Consider the following 18,431-nt stretch of genomic DNA (forward strand, 5'->3'; position numbering starts at 1 on the left):
AAACTAGGAGAATTTCTCAAATTTGAAACTATGGCAACCCCATGCTTGAATCCAAACCTTTCTGCTTTTCCTTTGATGTGTACGCACCATTGGGTCCGAACTGTTGCTGCCAATGTGTAGAGAACGATTCGTCAAGTCAAATCCTCCAAAACTGCAGGTTCTCTGTGGAGAGGAGAGGGCGGGGCAGGAATAATCCAGTTATGTTTAAGTCAGCCGGCAGTGCACCAACCCAACACATTTCCCATTTGCGGGACAATCACCGAATCACAAGTATGTCCACAGGATGAAAATAGGAAACAAGAAATGATGAGGAAAAAAAAAAAAAACATACATGATTCATGTTTTAAGGAAATTTCCCTCATTTTGCCTTTCCAGAGGCCACTGGAACTGTGCCTATACCAGAGGTCCAAAATCCCCTTAACGTGCAAAAACCAACTGGTTAAAAAAAATACAACCAAACACCACCCATGTGTTTGTTAAGTGCTCCAAGATTCCCTGCCTCTTAGCAACAGAACATGCCCTTCCGGTCCCGATTTCAGCTGCATATAGTAATGATGACGAGGAAATATGTATTAGGGGATCCACGGGCTCAGAGTAGTCTTGGAAACCCAGATCTGGAATCCTGTATAGCTCTACCACTGACAGCAGGCTTTTCTAACAGACTCTTATTTAGCTTGGTTTTAAATCTCTGCGAAGGGGAAAAAAGGTTATGTTTATAGTAGTACAATCAGGCCAAGAGGATTACTCACTCATTGCTTCCTTGACCTAGCCAAAAATGCTGCTAACTTTCCCAGCTAACTGCCCAACTTAACTAATCGTGACCCTTTTACTCAGAGTGTATGAAGACACCACATTTGTCCAGAAAGAAAAGGTTGATTCAGTGACTGTCTTTGACCACACTCCTTAGTTTCAATAGGAAAAAATGCTGATGTTGTAAAGAATCAAAAACCTTATTGTCCTTTAATTGGTTTCAAACTTTATGGAACTGCTTATATTTCAGTAGTTTTATATTTCAAAACTTGCTTCGAATTCTTTGTTGTATTTCCAGCAAAAGCTATTCAATGGCCACTCCCTCCCCCACCCCCAAAAATCTGTACGACAGACTCAAAGCACACTCATTTTTCTTACAGCGGATTCACTTTTTAAGCGATTGGTAATAAAAGCTGAATTGCAGATCTGGGTTCCAAGATTTTGTATGACGTGTTTCCCAAAGAAGTCTAGGTCACAGCTATCCCGTGGAAGAAATGAACAGAAAAGCACAACGCGTACTATAAACATGGCTTGTTTGAAAGAAATATACTTGAGATGTGTATTAACTGACTTGAGAAAGCAGAAACATCTGGGAAGGAAAATGCCATGGTTCCTGGAATCAACACAGGTTGCCCTGGTCCTGCCACTTCCTTGTAGGGGGACAGATAAAGCACTTAGACTCTCTGAGCTTTGGTTTGTTCAGGAGTAGCAGACACGCCGTGAGTGCTGGGCTTTCACTTTGCATCAGGCCTGCTCTGATCTGATAGCTTGTCCTGGACCAATTACCATATCCTACCTTATCTGAGTTCAGGCTTAGTAAAACATCCTAAATATGTAAACGAAGGACTAAAGCTTAGTTCTGGGCCTTACATTCTGGGAGCTTCCATTGTAAAACCAGAGCCTCCCAGGCGGGGGCCAAAAGGTGAGAGATGGCAGAATGAGGGGCCAGGATAGAGAAGTGCTGCGGGAGGTACTTGGGGATAACCAAATTCCGGATGTCACACAGCTGTGTTCTCCTTCAGCTGTTGTTGCTGGTTCAAATAATCCGCCGTGGACATAATTCTAATTGTGTATCAAATATCCATGGATAATCTGATCTCCCTTATAGTCAACCTAACTGTATTCTCTTCTATAAAAAGCGAGGGGAGCCTGGGTGGCTCAGTCGGGCGTCTGACTTCAGCTCAGGTCCTGATCTCGCGGTCTGTGGGTTGGAGCCCCGTGTCGGGCTCTGTGCTGATAGCTCAGAGCCTGGAGCCTGCTTCGAATTCTGTGTTTCCCCCTCTCTCGGCCCCTCCCATGCTCTCTCAATAATAAATAAGCGTTTAAAATAATTTTTTTTAAATAAAAAAACACGAAAGACCTCTTTATACAAAAACATTCACCAAATCCCCTAACCTGGCAAGCAATGTTATGACCACCTCTCGAGGTTCATTTTTAACATTTACTTTTCCTTTCCAGCTTATAATGCCAAATAGATGTTTGCATTTTTGCAAAGGCAGTGATTTTATTCTAGTTCCTTTCCTGTGACTCAGGGCTTTACAGATATAGTATGGCGCCCAGATGCCTCATCATTTTATGGCTTCTGCACTTCCCTGCTTTAAATTCCAGCATCAACTGCAACACTGGAGCCCAGCATGTACTTTCTGATGCACATGAAATAACCGAGAAAGAATTTATGTGGAAACTTCTAACTGTAATAAATTAGAAGCTCGTTTATGTCTTCATATACCAGCTGCATGCATTTATTCATAAAATAAAAAGCTTAGTGTTAAGAGTGAACTGGGCTTCTTAGCTACCAACTAAAACCTCTCCCGGTGATATGCTAAGATGTCTGGAACAGACTCTTCTTCAGGAGTCGGGGACAAAGAACATAATAATAAATATCGCCTGGACGAGTCTTAAATTTTTTTCTGAAATATCAAGTAGTTCTTGAAACAGCATTCCTTCACCAGAGAAAACAGACTGTAGGGAGAAACAGTAAAAGTAAGCCAATCTTTGGCTTTGGTGGTCCACGCAAATGAAACCTAAGTGAGGCTGTTTTCAAGGTCTTCGTATCTCCTGTAGCGGTAACTATAAGAACATTTTGGAGAGATACTTGTAGATGAGGAGAGCCGGTCAATGGAATGGCCATGCAGTTGCAAACATGTTTTTTGGGGGGGGGGAGGGGTGGGAGTTTAAAAATGGACAGAATTGCAAAATGTCATGCATGCCTGTTCCCTCAAACAAAAAACTGAATGACCAAAAATACGAAGACAAGTGACCATTTCCAGTGAAATACAGCATTATCATTTCCCTGAGGTTTCATCAAGCAAATATGGCATTTTTGAAAGACAAAAAGATCAAGTTTGAAGAGTAAAGGAAACTGTGCACTAGGACAAGAAGGATGGAAAACAAAATGGTTTAAGGAAACCAAGCAAAGGAATTATCTTAACTCCATAAAACCAAACCAAGATAAACCAACCAAGAAGCTTGCCCATGTCCATACTCAATGTCAGTGAAGAATGAATCCCTGACACACAATTAAATTAGCACAGGTCTTAGAAATACAACTTCTAGAGAGGAAGTCTTGAAGAAGTTACAATAGTAACCTGGTAATTAATATGAGGGACACATGAGCAATTCAAGGTAGTCAGGGTGGAAAAATTCTCGGTATGACAGGATTTAAGCTCATGGCGGGGAGACCAATGAACAGAGCTGAGGTGGATGTGTTTTATCAAGGTCATGTGCAAAGGTACAGAGGCAGATGAACTGGGCAGAGCCCTTCTGAAGTTAATACATTATACCAAGATTTCTTTGCCACAGCATTTTACAGAAGACCTGCAGGTCAGAAGTGAATGAATGAGGAGGATTTTGCTGTGTACGTCAAGCACAAACCCAACCACAAACTATGGCAATGATAGAGAAAGAACCAGGAGGAAAGCTGTCACTAATAGTATTAATGTGTTACAAGATGCGCATGAGTGAGAAAAGATGGAAAACATGCTCCACCAAGACAGTTGACACATGTGGGAACACCTAGAAGACTAAAGACAAGGATGGACCTAGCAATCCTTTTGGAACAGAGAAGTCATTTGAGGGATGGCATGGACCAATCAGTCTCCATTTCTACAAAAAGCAGAACTTGAATGAATGAGCATAAGTTCCAGTAATCGTCTGGGGCAGAACATCGTATCCGTGAATGTGAAGGAACCCGGGAAAGCCCCCATGGGAGGCTACAGTATGGTCTGTTCCTTCAGACCCTTAAAGGGGGCTCAGCCAGCAGTCGCAAGGGGACAGAGGGCAGGAAGCCCACAGCTCTTCCTTGCTCTGTGCCATTTTATATGGGTTTCTGTGCAAGCCAAAAGTTGGGTGGGAATTCCAAGGGGAAAACGCCTATATTCTCAAGTTTAATATAAGTCATGCCCTCAAAAGTCAATTTTTACTAGGTCTTTGATAATTCCATAACAAAACTGAAAAACATTTCTGAAAGTAAGTGTTTCATTGCTTGCTACGTACAGAAGAATCTATGGGGCAGGGGAAGACGTTTCTGAAGGTCCACCCTTCTGTTTAAGATAGAACATCCAACAGATTTAAGTAAAACAAAAGAGCTCGAATATTTTTCCCCCTTTCCATTTAAGAACTTTCTGGTTGGCACTACTAATAAGAGAAATGTACTTTATGAATGTTTTCAAATCACCAAATCGGTGATTCTGTTGATGGCAATCTTTCATTGAGCCAGTTTCTATGGTTTTAATTAAATGAAAGAATAAGCAACTCGTTTAAGGGCAAAATGTCCTTCTGTTCTGAATCAGATTCTTTGAGGTCAAGTGACGTGATGGCTGGGAACCAACCAGCCTAGAAGGAGGCCAAACCCCACCCCTGGACTCCGAAAGCCCTTCTCTGGATCATCTTCAGTGTTTGGTCTTAATTAAAAACCAAAGAGCTTCAACGGGCAAGAGGACGAGTGGAAAAGAAGCAGCCATTACTAAAAGAAAGCAGGGTTAGAAATTTGAGGTGATGGCCGAAAGTCATGAAGTTAGGAGAAGAGAGGGGAAGACGCCAGGTCCCCCGGAAGAAAGGCCATAACGCTTGACTGCACATCACAGAAATGACAAGGCCGTCCTGGTGACCATCTTTGTGACTCACGGACTTCTGGTGGATTCTCAAGAGAACCCTTTTAGTACAGCGGTCGACCGTGGCGGCCCACTTCCTCTTGGTCTCCTCATCCTCCTCCAGCAGGCACCGCCTGAGGTCCTGTCTCTCGGCCTTGCTCAGGGTCCTGTCCGAGGCAGGCCGCACTAGCTGGGTCAGGTTCAGGTGGCTGTACAGGCTCCGCTCCACCACGTAGGTGATATTGAACTCGCTGACCGAGGGGCGCCCGCGCGCCCTCCTGCTGGGGATGCCGCAGCTCCCTCCCCCTTTGGGTTTCTGCCGGAGCAGGTCACAGGTCACACTGTTGACTCCTTTTCTGGAGGGACGCTGGCAGAGAAAAGCTCTGGAACATGAATAATTAGTATCCATTTTCTTCAGGCGGATTTGCTTCCGGACACTCTGAACCTCCTCCAGGGACACTAGAAGGTGGTGCCTACGTCGCTGGTGGTCATAGAAGCAAACACCATCCGTACTTACCCCATGGCTCAGGGACCCGAGACCCTTCTTCATCTCCCCCTCAGTTAGGGAGCGGGAGACCTTCTGGGCCTTTTCTTCTTCTGGGTAGGAGAAGAACGTCCCCATCTTCTTGGGGGGCTTAATCAGGCCCCGACTCTCTCCTTTGCTGAAGGTTTTGACCAACTTCCGGCCGGCTCCCCAGGTATCCAGGCTGCTGGATGATGGAGAAGTGGTGAGAGAGTCTGAATCATCTTCTGGAGGTTTCTCAGGAGAGCCATCAAAGAAAAATGGCTTCTTGTGTACTCCAGAATAAAGGGCGGACCTCTCATCCAGAACTGGGGAATTCTCAAACACATGCTCCTCCCCGCCTGGAGGGAAATCAACACAGAGATGTTCATGGTCTCTTGTAAACACACTTCTCCATTCCCTCACAGGTATTTCTTTCGTTACAGCCCCGCCCTACAAAAAATAAGCCAATCGTCACAGAAACCACAGTGATCCCCTCCCCATATCACTTACCCTCTTCCTAAGCCCAGCTCCCACTTAAATGAATGCATATAAAAAATAACAAACTGTGCAAATGTAGGGCTTCACAAGCTTAATGTTAGAAGGTGTTGGGTGTATTTTCTTCTCCTTCTTTACAGTATCTTTGTAGAACAAACCCCTGAAGAAATCTAGTAAAAATGCCACTGGGAAAACCCAAGCCAGTCATTATCACGATATTCCATAGCCCTTAGCATTTAAAGATAATTAATCCCACCCCCCCCCCCCCCAATCTGATTACCCTCCCCAGGCTGTGGGAGAGATCCTCAGAAGCTAGGAATCAGGATCTTTCCCCCTTCTGAAAGGCCTTCTGTTGAGTCCGGTTGGGATTTCACTGTCAGAGTGTGATGAATGCCACGTGGCTGACAGTGATTTTTTTTTTCTCCCTTGGTACATGTTGCCATTTAAGTAATTAAATCACCAAGGCAGCCTGGGTGCAGAAACACCATACGGGGTTACAGCGTGCGAACGCAACTCACAAACGGTCCCCAGTCGACAAGCCAAACACAGCAAAGTTAGGGAACTGGGTGGTTCCAGCCAGGCATTGCCATCCACTGGCCCTGCTGGGAAGCAGCAAGGGCATTTAAGGGCCCGGACACGCAGGCAGCCTCATCGAGTGTTCCACTCTGTTTCAAGGATTCCAGCTCTTGAAGCCTCCCCTGGAGCAAGGTATTGAGCCAAGCCCTCCGAAGCCCAGTGGAAAGGTTTGGACCGACTGGCAGGAAAACGGAGTTCTTTTCTGCGTGTGTTATGTGAACAGATGTGAAAAAGAAGTAGGTCAAACTGTGGGTGTAGGGATCCTAACTGGCTGGGTCCCTTTAATTATAAGGAACCTTTTGAGAACTGCTGCTTTCCACCAGCTGAACTGTGAAGAGGAAAAAATAAAACGTTCCTTGGAACAGAGGGATGGCCCTAAATATACCAGCTGGGATGCGGGTGCCAGTGTGTGGTTAAATGTCAGAGAGAACTGCCCGCTTCGGAGAGGGGAAGGATGAAAAGATTGGTATCAGCCTCTTAAAATTCTAAAGGTTTCTTCCTTTTCCAGCTGATGGGAGTTATTATTACAAGTATAAAGAAAAACAGAATCGCTGCTGTTAAGTACGACTCAAGATAGATTTTTACGTCAAGGAGACAGTGGTGGGGAGGGAGATTCAGAACTGTGTCCAGTCCAAAGTTCTCCATAATCTGCAGCACAAATGTATTCCCTGAAGGATTATTCTCGGATCTTTCATGAGAGTTGTCGTTTTTTAAAAAAAAAAAAAATTTATTTATTTATTTTGAGAGAGAGCAGAAGCAGGAGAGAGGCAGAGAGAGGGAGGGGGAGAGAGAGAGAATCGGAAGCAGGCTCCACACCACCAGCACAGAGCCATCACGACTCAGGGCTTGAACTCATAAACTGTGAGATCGTGACCTGAGCCCAAATGAAGAGGCGGACGCTTAACCGACTGAGCCACCGAGGCACCCCCTTTCATGAGTATTTAAAAGCGGAGTATAATCGAGCTCTGGCAGGAATTTGCCAGACCAGAGGCAATGTGCAAATACTGTGAAAGTTTCCCGCTCTTTCCTCAGGACCCCTGACTAATAAGGTATGGAGACCAAGGGCCCTTCTGTTGTTAGAAGTAAAAACGGCCACCTCTTCTAGATGCGATCCACCCTCCGCTCGCAGGAAGAAGTGACAGGGCCGAGAGGAGAGGTACAGCCTGGTGGCAGAGGCAGACCGGCACTGGACTTCTCTATAGAAGTGTCCAGATCACAGATCACGGCTTTGCATTTCGCCCAGGTGCCCACGGAGGTGCACAAGGCCCTGATCTACCCACGGTCCGAAGGGGACTCGGGGAATTCAGGTGCGTCTACTGGAAATTTTAACCACCTGTCGCCCAACAGTGGTCTGGAAAGGTTCTGGACTCTGTGTTTAGGTTTGTCATCAGAGATTCCAATACTTCCAGGACACATCTGAGTCTGGAACCAGCCGGTGCACACATGTCCATGACCTGTAGAGCTCTGCGTCCTGATCCTGAAAAGCCTGCATTTGGTAAGCAGCTTGGAGGGAAATGGAGCAAATGCTGTGTGCCGAGGGCAGGCCTTGCATAGGGTACGTTCTTCCGTCTGTGTCTGACCCGAGGCCTGAAATCCCAGCCTTCACTCGATTCCTGGGGTTTACAGGCCTGCTTCTCTCCTTCTGGGGCCTCCAAGTACAACTATTTAATGGGGACAATGACAGTCAGCGTGCACTGACCCCATCATCATTTGGTGTGACCTGTTTCACATAGCGACCTTTATCTCTCCTAGTCAGCTGAGATCAGAATATGGAAGGAAGGTGATTCTAACAGGGGTAGGATTTGGGGTGACTTAATGCCAAGATTCCAGCTCTGTCTCTGCCACTCACCATCTCCCTGACCTTGGGCAATTATTTCATCGCTCTGAGCCTGTCTCCTCGCCTGTAATAATGTCTACCTATCAGAACTATCTGCTGCAAGGCTGTTACGAGGATGAAATTAGGGGCGCCTGGGTGGCTCGGTCAGTTAAGTGTCTGACTCTTGATCTCAGCTCAGGTCATGATCTTGTGAGATCGGGCCCCTCATCAGGCTCTGTGCTGACAGTGTGGAGCCTGCTTGGGAGTCTCTCTCTCTCCCTCTCTCTCTCTCTGCCCCTCCACTGCTCTCTTTCTTAAATAACTTTAATTTTTTTTTTTAAGGATAAAATTAAGTGAAATACGTAAAGGTGCTCTGTAAGGTAAAAAGCACTGAACGAAAGCTAATGATTCATTCATTATTGGGTGACAGATAAGCTGGAACAATGATGGAGGGTAGGTGCGTATCAGCTCTAGGGGAAAAAGCACAGAGACGGGCCAATGGAGGGCACTGACCTGGCCTACGATTTAATACTGTCTAGGGTCATCCATGCCCTGGAGGAGGACCTGAAACTCAGTTACATGGGTGAGACCAGGTGAGAGACAGAACTCTCATGGCTCTCCCAGGACTCCGGAGCCAGGGGGCGGTGGGGAAGGGGTGGGAACAGAGTGAAGACCCAGGCTGCCCGGACTTAATTCCGGGCCTTCTGCCAGCAGGCGCGGTGACCTTGAGTGAATTATTTAACCTCTTGGCGGGTCAGGGCCCTCATTTGTGAAACGAGGGTGGTATGAATGCCTGCCTCTGGTGGCTCTTCTGGGGATGACATATTAAAAGAAACACAAAATCTAAAGTGTTTAGGCAAGTGGCTGGCACACAGAATGCTCTCAGTAAAGGTTAATTATCCTTCAGAAAACTTAGCATTGGCACAGACACGTGGGAAGCCAAAAGGCTCAACTCTTTGAAGGTCCAGAGGTGGCAAAGGAGGGGTTATTGGGAATGTGAATCTTTCCTGCTTTGCAGATTCAAGGGCCAAGAACCAGCTCTTCTGTCGATGAGGAGCCTCACAGAGTTCCGTTCCACAGGGGCTAGAGGGAGCTCTCGTCTAGTCTGGTCCGGTCTCGTGGGCAGCCTGAGCTGGCAATACCCACCTGCCCACTTAATGGCACCCTTGCTCCCCAATTCATCAGACACCAGAGGTTAAGTGGGACTCAGGCTCATTTAATCCATGTTTCATCTGTGGAACCTAATCCAGACTCAGGTGAATTATAGTTCAGGGCTAGAAGTCCATACAATGACTACTTTTTACCCCAAAGCTACCTCTCCAGGTATATTCTTCCCCTTTTCCACCGTGTCTCTCAGAGATACTTGGACTGATCTGTTCTGACATAAATATGCAAACAGAGTATTGCTGTACTGCTATCAGATGTTAGTCTAGTGGAAAAGGCGGCCCGAATGCAAATGACTTTTCTGTAGGACTATGCAACCAGGTGGCAGGCCCAGCACCAGGTACGTGAATCGTTCCATCTCGTTTATGGACAAGAATCACCAATCTATTGGCTCTCTTTGAGATTTAATTTTGCCAAGTATGCAAGGTTTGTTTTAAAATGTGGTGCCGAGGGGTGCCTAGGTGGCTCAGTCTGTTAAGTGTTCAGCTCAGATCATGATATGATCTCATGGTTTGTGACACTGAGCCCCACATCAGGCTCTGCACTGACAGCACAGAACCTGCTTGAGATTCTCTCTCTCTCTCTCTCTCTCTCTCTCTCTCTCTCTCTCTCTCTCTCCACCCCTCCCCCACTTGTGCTTTCTCTCTCTCAAAATAAACAAATAAACATTTAAAAATAAGATAAAATAAAATAAAACGCGGTGCCCGGGGTTGAATGACGGCAATTCCATATGGGTCTACTTACTATTTATTACCAACTGACAGTATGTGTGTGATTTCATTAAGAGCTGCCAGTGAGAGGAGATCAGGCTGTAATTCTGTGTTGTGAAAACCAGCACTGACGAGCAGGTGTTAAAACATCCAAATATAAAATCAGCATTGCACCCAGAGGCAAACAGAATTACCCCACAAGAAGACACGCGCATGGAACCTGGAATTGCACACAACTCTATGAAATTGCCCATAAGCACGTTTCTCTCCAGCCCCCACCGCCCTTCCCCATCCTCCTTTCTCTTCCTCCCTTGCCTTCACGCTCCCATAATCCCCTCACCTTCAGTATTTCTCCAGGGGATTTAAGCTGATAAATAATTACAGCAAACAGAAATTTAAAAACAGCAGTGAGAAACACCAGGAAACCCTCATCTATGCAAATAAGGGGAAATCCAGTCCCCTCCATGGCTTGATCTTACCAGTGTACAACCAAAAGGCTTCTCGAAGATCATTTTCAAATCTACGTGTTAAAATTCTGAAATTCCTTAAGATGTAGGTGTGACATTTTAACAAGCAATGTGCTTTTGAAAACATAAGACCTACTCTCTCCAGTATTTTTTCCAGTCCACTTATTGTTTTCCCAAATGGGAAATCTTACTCTTTTCTTTCATCCTTTTGGGAGAACTTTACAAGATGCTGCAAATGCATGCTGCTAACAACAGGAGAGACGGAGATGGTTGAGATTTAAATCGTCATAATCACACTTCAAAGGTTAACTATTCACTACAATAAATCCAGGCTCATGCCCCTTCTGACATTATTGCTTCATCTGACAAGCAGCTTAGCCAGCAAGATAGCTCTTAAGATCCACTTAGAATGAAAGGTCCTTAGAGCCCAATCTGAATGGAGTCTTCAGACTGTTTACAGGAAGAACAAATCATCCCTCAGAGATCTGAAGAAGGGTATTAAGTGCCTTGATTGTTAGATGTTTGTTTGAGATGGACATATATCAAATCTGGACTAAACTCCGTGGGCAAGAGCCACCAGTCTTTGGTCACAGAGGCTAGGAAGAAGTTATAAAATAATGTTGATATAAGGGGCGCCTGGGTGGCTCAGTCAGTTGAGCGTCTGACTTTGGCTCGGGTCATGATCTTGCGGGTTTTGAGTTCGAGCCCCGTGTCGGGCTCTGGGCTGACAGCTCGGAGCCTGGAACCTGCCTCGGATTCTGTGTCTCCCTTTCTCTCTGCCTCTCCCCCGCTCTCTCTCTCAAAAATAAATAAGCATTAACATTTTTTTTTAAATAATGAAGTTTACATAGAATGATGTAAGCTCAAAATGAAAGCTATGCCACACCTTGAGAAGACTTCATTGTCACATACTAGCCATCCCGCGTTGCTGTAACGCTGAAATGACTAAGCTCCCGACATGCCGGATGCCAGGATCCGTACATGCTGAGCAATGCCCAGCTAACGCGCACACCCAAAGCGCTCTCCGCCAGCCTCAGCCAGAATGCAATCCGTTTTCCACTTGAAATCATACCCTTTTTCTACTGAAAAGCTGATCCCCGCTGATCTACTTTGGAATAAGCAGGGCGGAGTGTGTGTGTGTGTGTGTGTGTGTGTGCGCGCGCGCGCGTGTGTGTGTGCGCGCGAGCTTGCGTGTTTACCTTCGGTGCTGGGCTTTTTCATTTCTTCCACCCTGATTAGTTTCTTTCTCACTCTGCGAGTGGAGCTGACCAGCTTGTGTAATCTCTTAAACTTCACCGACTCCTCAGTCTCATCATCCGATTGTTCTCTTGACTGGCAAAGAAACAAAGGGAAAAGTTAATCAGGTAATTGCCCCAGGGCTCTGCTCTGGCAGCTGGGTACAGCCCGGCCTCCCCGCCAGTCTGAACTTGGGCAGTTGTGCAGCTGAACCTGGGGCGCCGGCTCATTGGCCCAACAGGTTCGCGAAGCTCCACATACCATCCTGAGGCCTAATTCACCGGAGCATCAGGCCCCTGCCCAGCATGCCCTGCGCTTGTCTCAGTTACTTCCCAGTCCTCTTAGGAGAACTCCGACGGGGCCCTCTCCACAAGGCTGGCCCCGTAATTCCAGTCCCGCTGCTGTGGTTTGGGCCCGGCTCTCCTCTGTCTGGCCCATCAGGACCGCTTAGCGTGGTCATCAACTACTTCTCCAAACCAAAATTCTGTTGACTTGTTCCAGTCCTCCCCCCAAAATCAAAAACAGCAGGGCAGGAAAAGGGAAGAGAAGCAAAAAGCCGCCTTCTATCGCGTTTGTTAGGACAGCCCGCCACATCTCAGCCACGCCTGCGGCCTCTCCCGGCTCCTTCTGAGAGCTCGCGAGGCGCGCGTGAGGACAGACCCTGCGTTCCTCCACGAGGGACAAGGGAAAAAGCCGACCTTTGCAGCCATACAGCACAGCGCGTATTCCCCAGCATGCCATTTCAGTTTGCAGCGACTCGAGTATGCTCAACCCAGCTGTTTTCCCTCAAGTATCAAACATTACAGAGAGGGAAAAAAAAATTCCCTCCTCAGCAGTGACCCCAGTGAAAAACAATCCTTTCCTTGTGAACAAAATGAGGTTTGCGTTTCCAAGTCAGCTCTAACGTCCAATGTGCAGCTTCCTCTGTTTTATCGGTGCAAAACGTGCAAAAGCAAGAGAAGTCTGCAGCTTTTGGCCCAACAGGCCAAAAGGCGTGCTGCGCCGGCCGGGTGCTCGGGCGTTCCCGGGGGGGGGGGGGGGGGGGGGGGGCCCCCAACCCCCCCCCCCCCCCCCACCCCAGGCAGCTCGCGAGCAGCCCCGGCTGATCCTGCACGACCTGGCAACAGCCCTCCCTCCATTTCCTCCAGCCTAGTTCGCAGAGATGGTAAGGACAGGGACGCCTCATACAATCCACACAAAACAAAACCCACATCTCTGAGCTGCTCTGACGTGAAGACATTCCCACCCCTCCTCCATCATCCCGCCTCCATCGACCATCAAATGGGGACGGAGTAAGAGTTAGCCGAGAAGAGTTCAAGGGTAAACGAGGTAGAGATACTGTGAATTACTTGGGCAGAAAAACGGTGCAGCGTGTCGGGAGGCCACAAATATTTCTGTGGCACTATGGCACTACGTAAGCGATAAATACAACCCATTTCCTGGCCTCTGTCCTCCCCCTGGGGCTCCCAGCATAAGGCCATTGTACTTTCTCTCTGCACAACTGTAAGCAAACCATTCACCCACTGAAGAATAATTATTGTAACCCATAAATGGTGAGTCATCAAGACAGGGGTGTTTCTCAGGCTTCCCTTCTGTGAACTGTATCCAATTTCTCTATAATTCCTAAAGTGTTACCTATCCATCTCAGCATTAAAGTGAACTACTGCTTACCTGATGATGAAGAATGCGAATTGGACCCCCAGGTAATGGGGGGTGGGGAAGGAGGCTACATATACATTGCATGCTGGCCATTCGGCCTAATGCGTTTGGCCTAAAACTTAAAATGTAACAAAACTAAAATGAACTAGTAAGTAAGTACAGCTTCTGCTACATAACAGTATTGAATGGTATGAATTTTCATTTATGCTTGGTTGAACTGTTGATATGTGATGAAGTGGTCAGTGGTCAACCAGAAAAATGAGAAACTTGGTTAACCCTCATGCTGGGTCATCAGCACCCGAACAGAACCCTAGGGCACGGGATTACACATTCACACTGAAACTATTCTGCCTTTTTGATGGATCTCTAAAACTAAGCAATTCCAATAGAAGAAGAACCAACATTAGATTATAGTGGGACAAATCTAGAACATGTCTGTCACTCTCGTATTAAAAAATTCCAAAGTTAATGGGTGCCCAGGTGGCTTAGTTGGTTAAGGGTCCGACTCTTAATTTCAGCTCAGGTTGTGATCTCACGGTTTGTGGGATCAAGCCCCATGTCGGGCTCTGCACTGATGGCGAGAGCCCTCTCTCTCTGTCTGCTCCCCCCCCTTGCTTGTACGCACTCTCTCTCTCTCTCTCTCTCTCAAAATAAATAACAAATAGGGGCGCCTGGGTGGCTCAGTCGGTTATGTGTCCCACTTCGGCTCAGGTCATGATCTCACAGTTTGTGAGTTCGAGCCCCACATCGGCTCTGTGCTGACATCCTAGGGCCTGCTTCTGATTCTGTGTCTCTCTCTCTGCCCCTCCCCTGCTCACACTCTGTCTCTCAAAAATAAATAAACATTAAAAAAAATTAAAAATAAATGACAAATAAAATTTTTAAAATTCTGAAGTGAGTATAAATGAAATGAACAAAGATACAGGACGCTGTGTTACAGAATGAAAATTAGTTTTGTATGTATACCTTGTACCTAGCTTGAGGGCTGCTGATGGTGGTGAGGGGGAGGGGTATGCCTGTGCATTACACAAATATGTAGGAAACGTGCCATCAGAGGGAACTTTTGAGAGAGAAATCAAAATAGCTAAATCAGGGCAACAGAATTAAAGGCAAAAACCTCCTCTGTGAGTCCTACTTTCCTCCCTCCTGATTCACCGGGGTGAAAAATAACATATTCCAGGTACTTATTTAATTGCTTTCACATGTTCCGTCTAGATTTGAGAAACAGGAGCTCTTTCGAACTTTGAACTAATGTTATTTTTATTTTTCTAAAAAAAAAAATTATGAATATTTTAGAGGTGTTTGCCATTGACAAATCACAAATCACAACAACCAGTCACTTCTCATTATCGTGCTTTGGACACTAAACCAGATAGATGCAGCACAATTTACGTGAAGAAAAATGTCATCTATTTCTGTCTTTATGCTTTATTATTTTTTTTAAATAGAAAATCCCCCATGAGTCAGCCTAGAAGTCACTGGAGTTGAACAGTGTATCCCAAGGATGCATTTTATTGATGGAGAGGTGTTGACTTCTCGCTTCCTCCTGAGTCCAGAGGAAAAGGAGTTTGTGAAGTATTTGCTTTTAAAAATTTCCCTCCAGCTGTTTTAACATAGACTGTGTATAAGGCATACATTTCATTTAAACTGTTAAATAAAGTTAAATTCCTCATTTCAGGTCTCTCCTTTTAAATAAGCATATGCCACTTTCCAAATGCTGAAAATAACTTGTGTCTTTTTATTCAGAAATTACACCCCCAGAGATGAGGGTGTGAAAATTAAAAAAAAAAAAAAAAAACTATTTAACCGCATCTGTGTATGCACGCGTGTGCACACATTGAAAAGAAATCTGTGCACCTGGAGGAACTCTCATAGAAGGAAATCTGCAGTACATATAAAATGAATAGTTGGTTCCAAGAAACAGACCCCTAGAATTAAACAGAACTACTAGAGAACAGGTTTTAAATCAACTAACGTAAAAAATAGCAGTATATGTTTATGCACCTTGTAACACGAGGTGGTATCTCCTCCTCTCCCTGCCCGGCCCCAGGTCACAGTACTGAAGTAAACTTTAATTTGATAGTCTTCTAAATGAGAGCGTGAAAACGCAATCATCTGTATAAAACTCCTCACCTCCCAACGTTAGCAGAAAAAGGCAATTAATTTATTCTACCAAAGGAGGTGGAAGAGTGGATTTACGTTATTGTAAATAGAAACATTTGATTTCCAAGCCTCTCTATTGCAGATTTTTCCACCAGAAAGCCCATATGGCTCAACTTTTAATTACTTTGGCTAATGCTATATGTAGTAATTCTGTGGTGAATGCTTAAATGTTTCATTGCTGGTTTCCATGGCAACATTACATCAGATTACAGACAGCTGGCTCCACAGTTTTAAACCATAACAAATTGACCAAGCCAAGGCACAAAACTAGAGCTGCTTTAAAGAGATAGTGCACCATTCGCCTGCCAGGGCGCTGAATGAGGGGCCTATGGGGCCCACTTGGCAGGCCAAGGAGGGTGGAGCCTCCTTCCTTCTCAGCTTCTTTTGGAACATGTGCATCCTTGACACATCTGCAATGTTCTAATAGGAAAGACATGGGGCCAGCGTGGAGGACTTTTCATAACACAGCTACGCAGAGGAGGATCGGAAAAAAAGGGAACACAATTAATAGCATCTGTAGACAGAAAAGTGTGTGAGTCGAGCAAACGGAACGGCAGCATCCCGCGCTCTCCAGCCCGTCCCTGCAGGTGGGTAACAGATACTTCACGGCCACCTCCCCCCCCCCCCCCCAACAAACGGTTCTAGCAGCTAAGGTGCACTGTGACAAATGCTTTCCAAAAGCTGCGCAGCACAGTGTTGCAGGCGCGGGAGCACTGTTCCCTAATAAAAGTTAAACTGAACTCGCAAGGAGCCACCGGAGTCCCTCTGGGGGCTGCTGGAGCCCAGGGTGAGCGCAGGGTTACGACTGTGCCTTTTGCAGAAACAACGCTCAGCTTGCTTCCCCGGCTCTCTCGACACCCAGCCCACTGTTGCAATTAGCAGCCAGACTAAGTCAGTTTATCTCCCCTGGAGACACACACACACACACACACACCCCGCTATAACATATTTAAGCACTTCTGAAATAGTCTGAAATCGGAAACGTATTTTGCTTGCGAAATTCACACAGCAGTTTCTGGTCGACTGGGTGCAGAATCGAACAGAGACGCTTCCATTTCCCAGGTCTGCACTGCCAGCGGCGTTAACCGTAAGGGAAGGAAGCGGGTCGGCTGCAGCATTATGAAAAGCTGCATCAGGCAAGGCAGTCTGCAGTCCAGTCCCCCGCACTGAAAGCCTCCACGATGACAACTGGGCTCCAACCACGTACACTCAGTCTCTTGAGAATCCCTTTATTCTCAGATTAAAATCCCCTATTCTCCCCCCAAAGCTATGCCTTATTGGGTGAGCGTGCTGGGAAAGAGGCTTGGGGTTCCATAGCAGGGAAGGAAAGAAGGGAAGGAGGACAAATCTCGAAGAAGCTGAACAGAAAAGAGGAAAGCATCCTAGCCGGGAGCAGTCAAGAAAGCTTTTCCTTGCAGGGACAGAAAGCACATTTTCCCTTTCACGTTAAACACATCCAGCGAACTTACCGGCTTCGGCATTTAGCAGGCCTAAGGGGCAATTTCGAGCACGTCTGGTCCCCCCGCCCCCTCCCCACGTTGAGCGCGTCTTCACTCCTGTTCCGTCAACTCTGTGATCTCCAAGTGAGGATCAGGCACTCCTCAAACATGTTCCTTTGGAGTTACATGATCAGACAGGCGCCACCAGCACGGCTTAGCATCCGAAGGAGGAAAAAGTGAAGACACTGGGTTCAATTAGCTGCTTTCTGCCTGCTGACTGATTCCCCAGTTACTTGCTAACTGCATAACTTGTAAGAAAGGCATAAGTCATCAGCTCTAAGCAAATCTCCTATTCACCACAAGGAAAAAAGGGAGTGTTGTACGTGGCAAACAATCCCTGTTTTCACTGACGAAGGCTCCCTGACCTCCCGCTGGCCTCCAGTTCCTTAATTACTGTCTATGGAATTCCAGAGAAAGAAAAAAAAGGACGCGGGAATCTGAGCAAATCCGGGACAAGGACTAACCCTTACAAGTGACTGAACTTAAAAAAGATCTCTTTCGCAGATACTCCTCCAAACATCCCCTGAAGGGAGTAGTCTCGATTGAAAATAGACACCTTCCAATGGCTATTTTTGAAATTACTGAATTAAAACTTGTGATTTTGGTTTTCTTCTGGACTTGTCGCTTTCTATCTGTCCCCACTCCTTTTTCTATTTTAACTACCCAAGTCAACGTAGGAGAGGTATTTCCTGTCCGGTGATGCTTCTAAAACTGTCTTACCCAATTGTTTCAATAATCATTTCAGAGCAGCTGGGGTTCTCTGGTCTTCTAGAAATGTGTGCACGGGGACTGTGTCACAAGATGATCATTTAATTTTCTCAGGGGTGTCTGGGGAGTGACGGGCACATGCTGTTACTTAAACAGAATATCATCTGAACAAGACAGGACTGAAAACCCAGGTGGAGTCTACGACGTGGGTTACAAGTCATGTCTGTCTTTCAGGAGTAAATTCAGCCACTTGGGTAAGTCACGTGTTCCCTCTGGGCAGTCTGAGCTGTCCCCAGTCCAAGGTGCCTCTCTCCTTGTTGGGCCTGTATGTATGTATGATGCAAGGTTACCTCGCTTGGTAGGACATTTCACGTGCGTGTGCGCGCGCGCGCACACACACACACACACACACACACACACACACACACACACACCCTTTTTACCACGCAGCAGAGGTCCTAGCCAATGCCACAGACCACCAGAACCCCATCTATCTCTTTGTCCTGGGTGTCTGTCCTTCGCTTTGCCCCTTTGGCGTCTCTCGCCCTTCAACAAGAGCTGCATGAATCCCCTCTCCCCCAATTTTCTCCTC

General features: G+C 46.4%; 1 protein-coding gene and 1 long non-coding RNA gene across 14 annotated transcripts in view; one reads left to right on the top strand and one right to left on the bottom strand.

Annotated features, from left to right (window-relative positions):
• Nucleotides 1–18,431, bottom strand: part of SASH1 (SAM and SH3 domain containing 1) — a 340,008-nt gene that overhangs the window by 35,966 nt on the left and 285,611 nt on the right. For 8 of the 13 annotated variants that reach the window (XM_040448607.1, XM_040448611.1, XM_040448608.1 and 5 more), the window contains 3 exons: nucleotides 11,774–11,906; nucleotides 4,876–5,705; nucleotides 88–162 (listed from right to left, as the gene is read on the bottom strand). In XM_040448607.1, coding sequence (XP_040304541.1) covers nucleotides 88–162; nucleotides 4,876–5,705; nucleotides 11,774–11,906 — 1,038 coding nt within the window. Of the gene's footprint in view, nucleotides 1–87; nucleotides 163–4,875; nucleotides 5,706–11,773; nucleotides 11,907–12,071; nucleotides 12,436–17,101; nucleotides 17,717–18,431 lie in introns of those variants that run through there. The other 5 variants (XM_040448613.1, XM_040448617.1, XM_040448615.1 and 2 more) reach the window with 4 other exon arrangements.
• On the top strand, nucleotides 15,997–17,740 carry LOC121013082 (uncharacterized). Its single transcript, XR_005782493.1, has 2 exons — nucleotides 15,997–16,219; nucleotides 16,695–17,740. It is a non-coding gene; the product is annotated as an uncharacterized LOC121013082 (long non-coding RNA).

The sequence above is a fragment of the Herpailurus yagouaroundi genome, unplaced genomic scaffold (genome assembly GCF_014898765.1).
Source record: "Herpailurus yagouaroundi ecotype Mexico unplaced genomic scaffold, PumYag 198, whole genome shotgun sequence".
Lineage (NCBI taxonomy): Eukaryota > Metazoa > Chordata > Mammalia > Carnivora > Felidae > Herpailurus > Herpailurus yagouaroundi.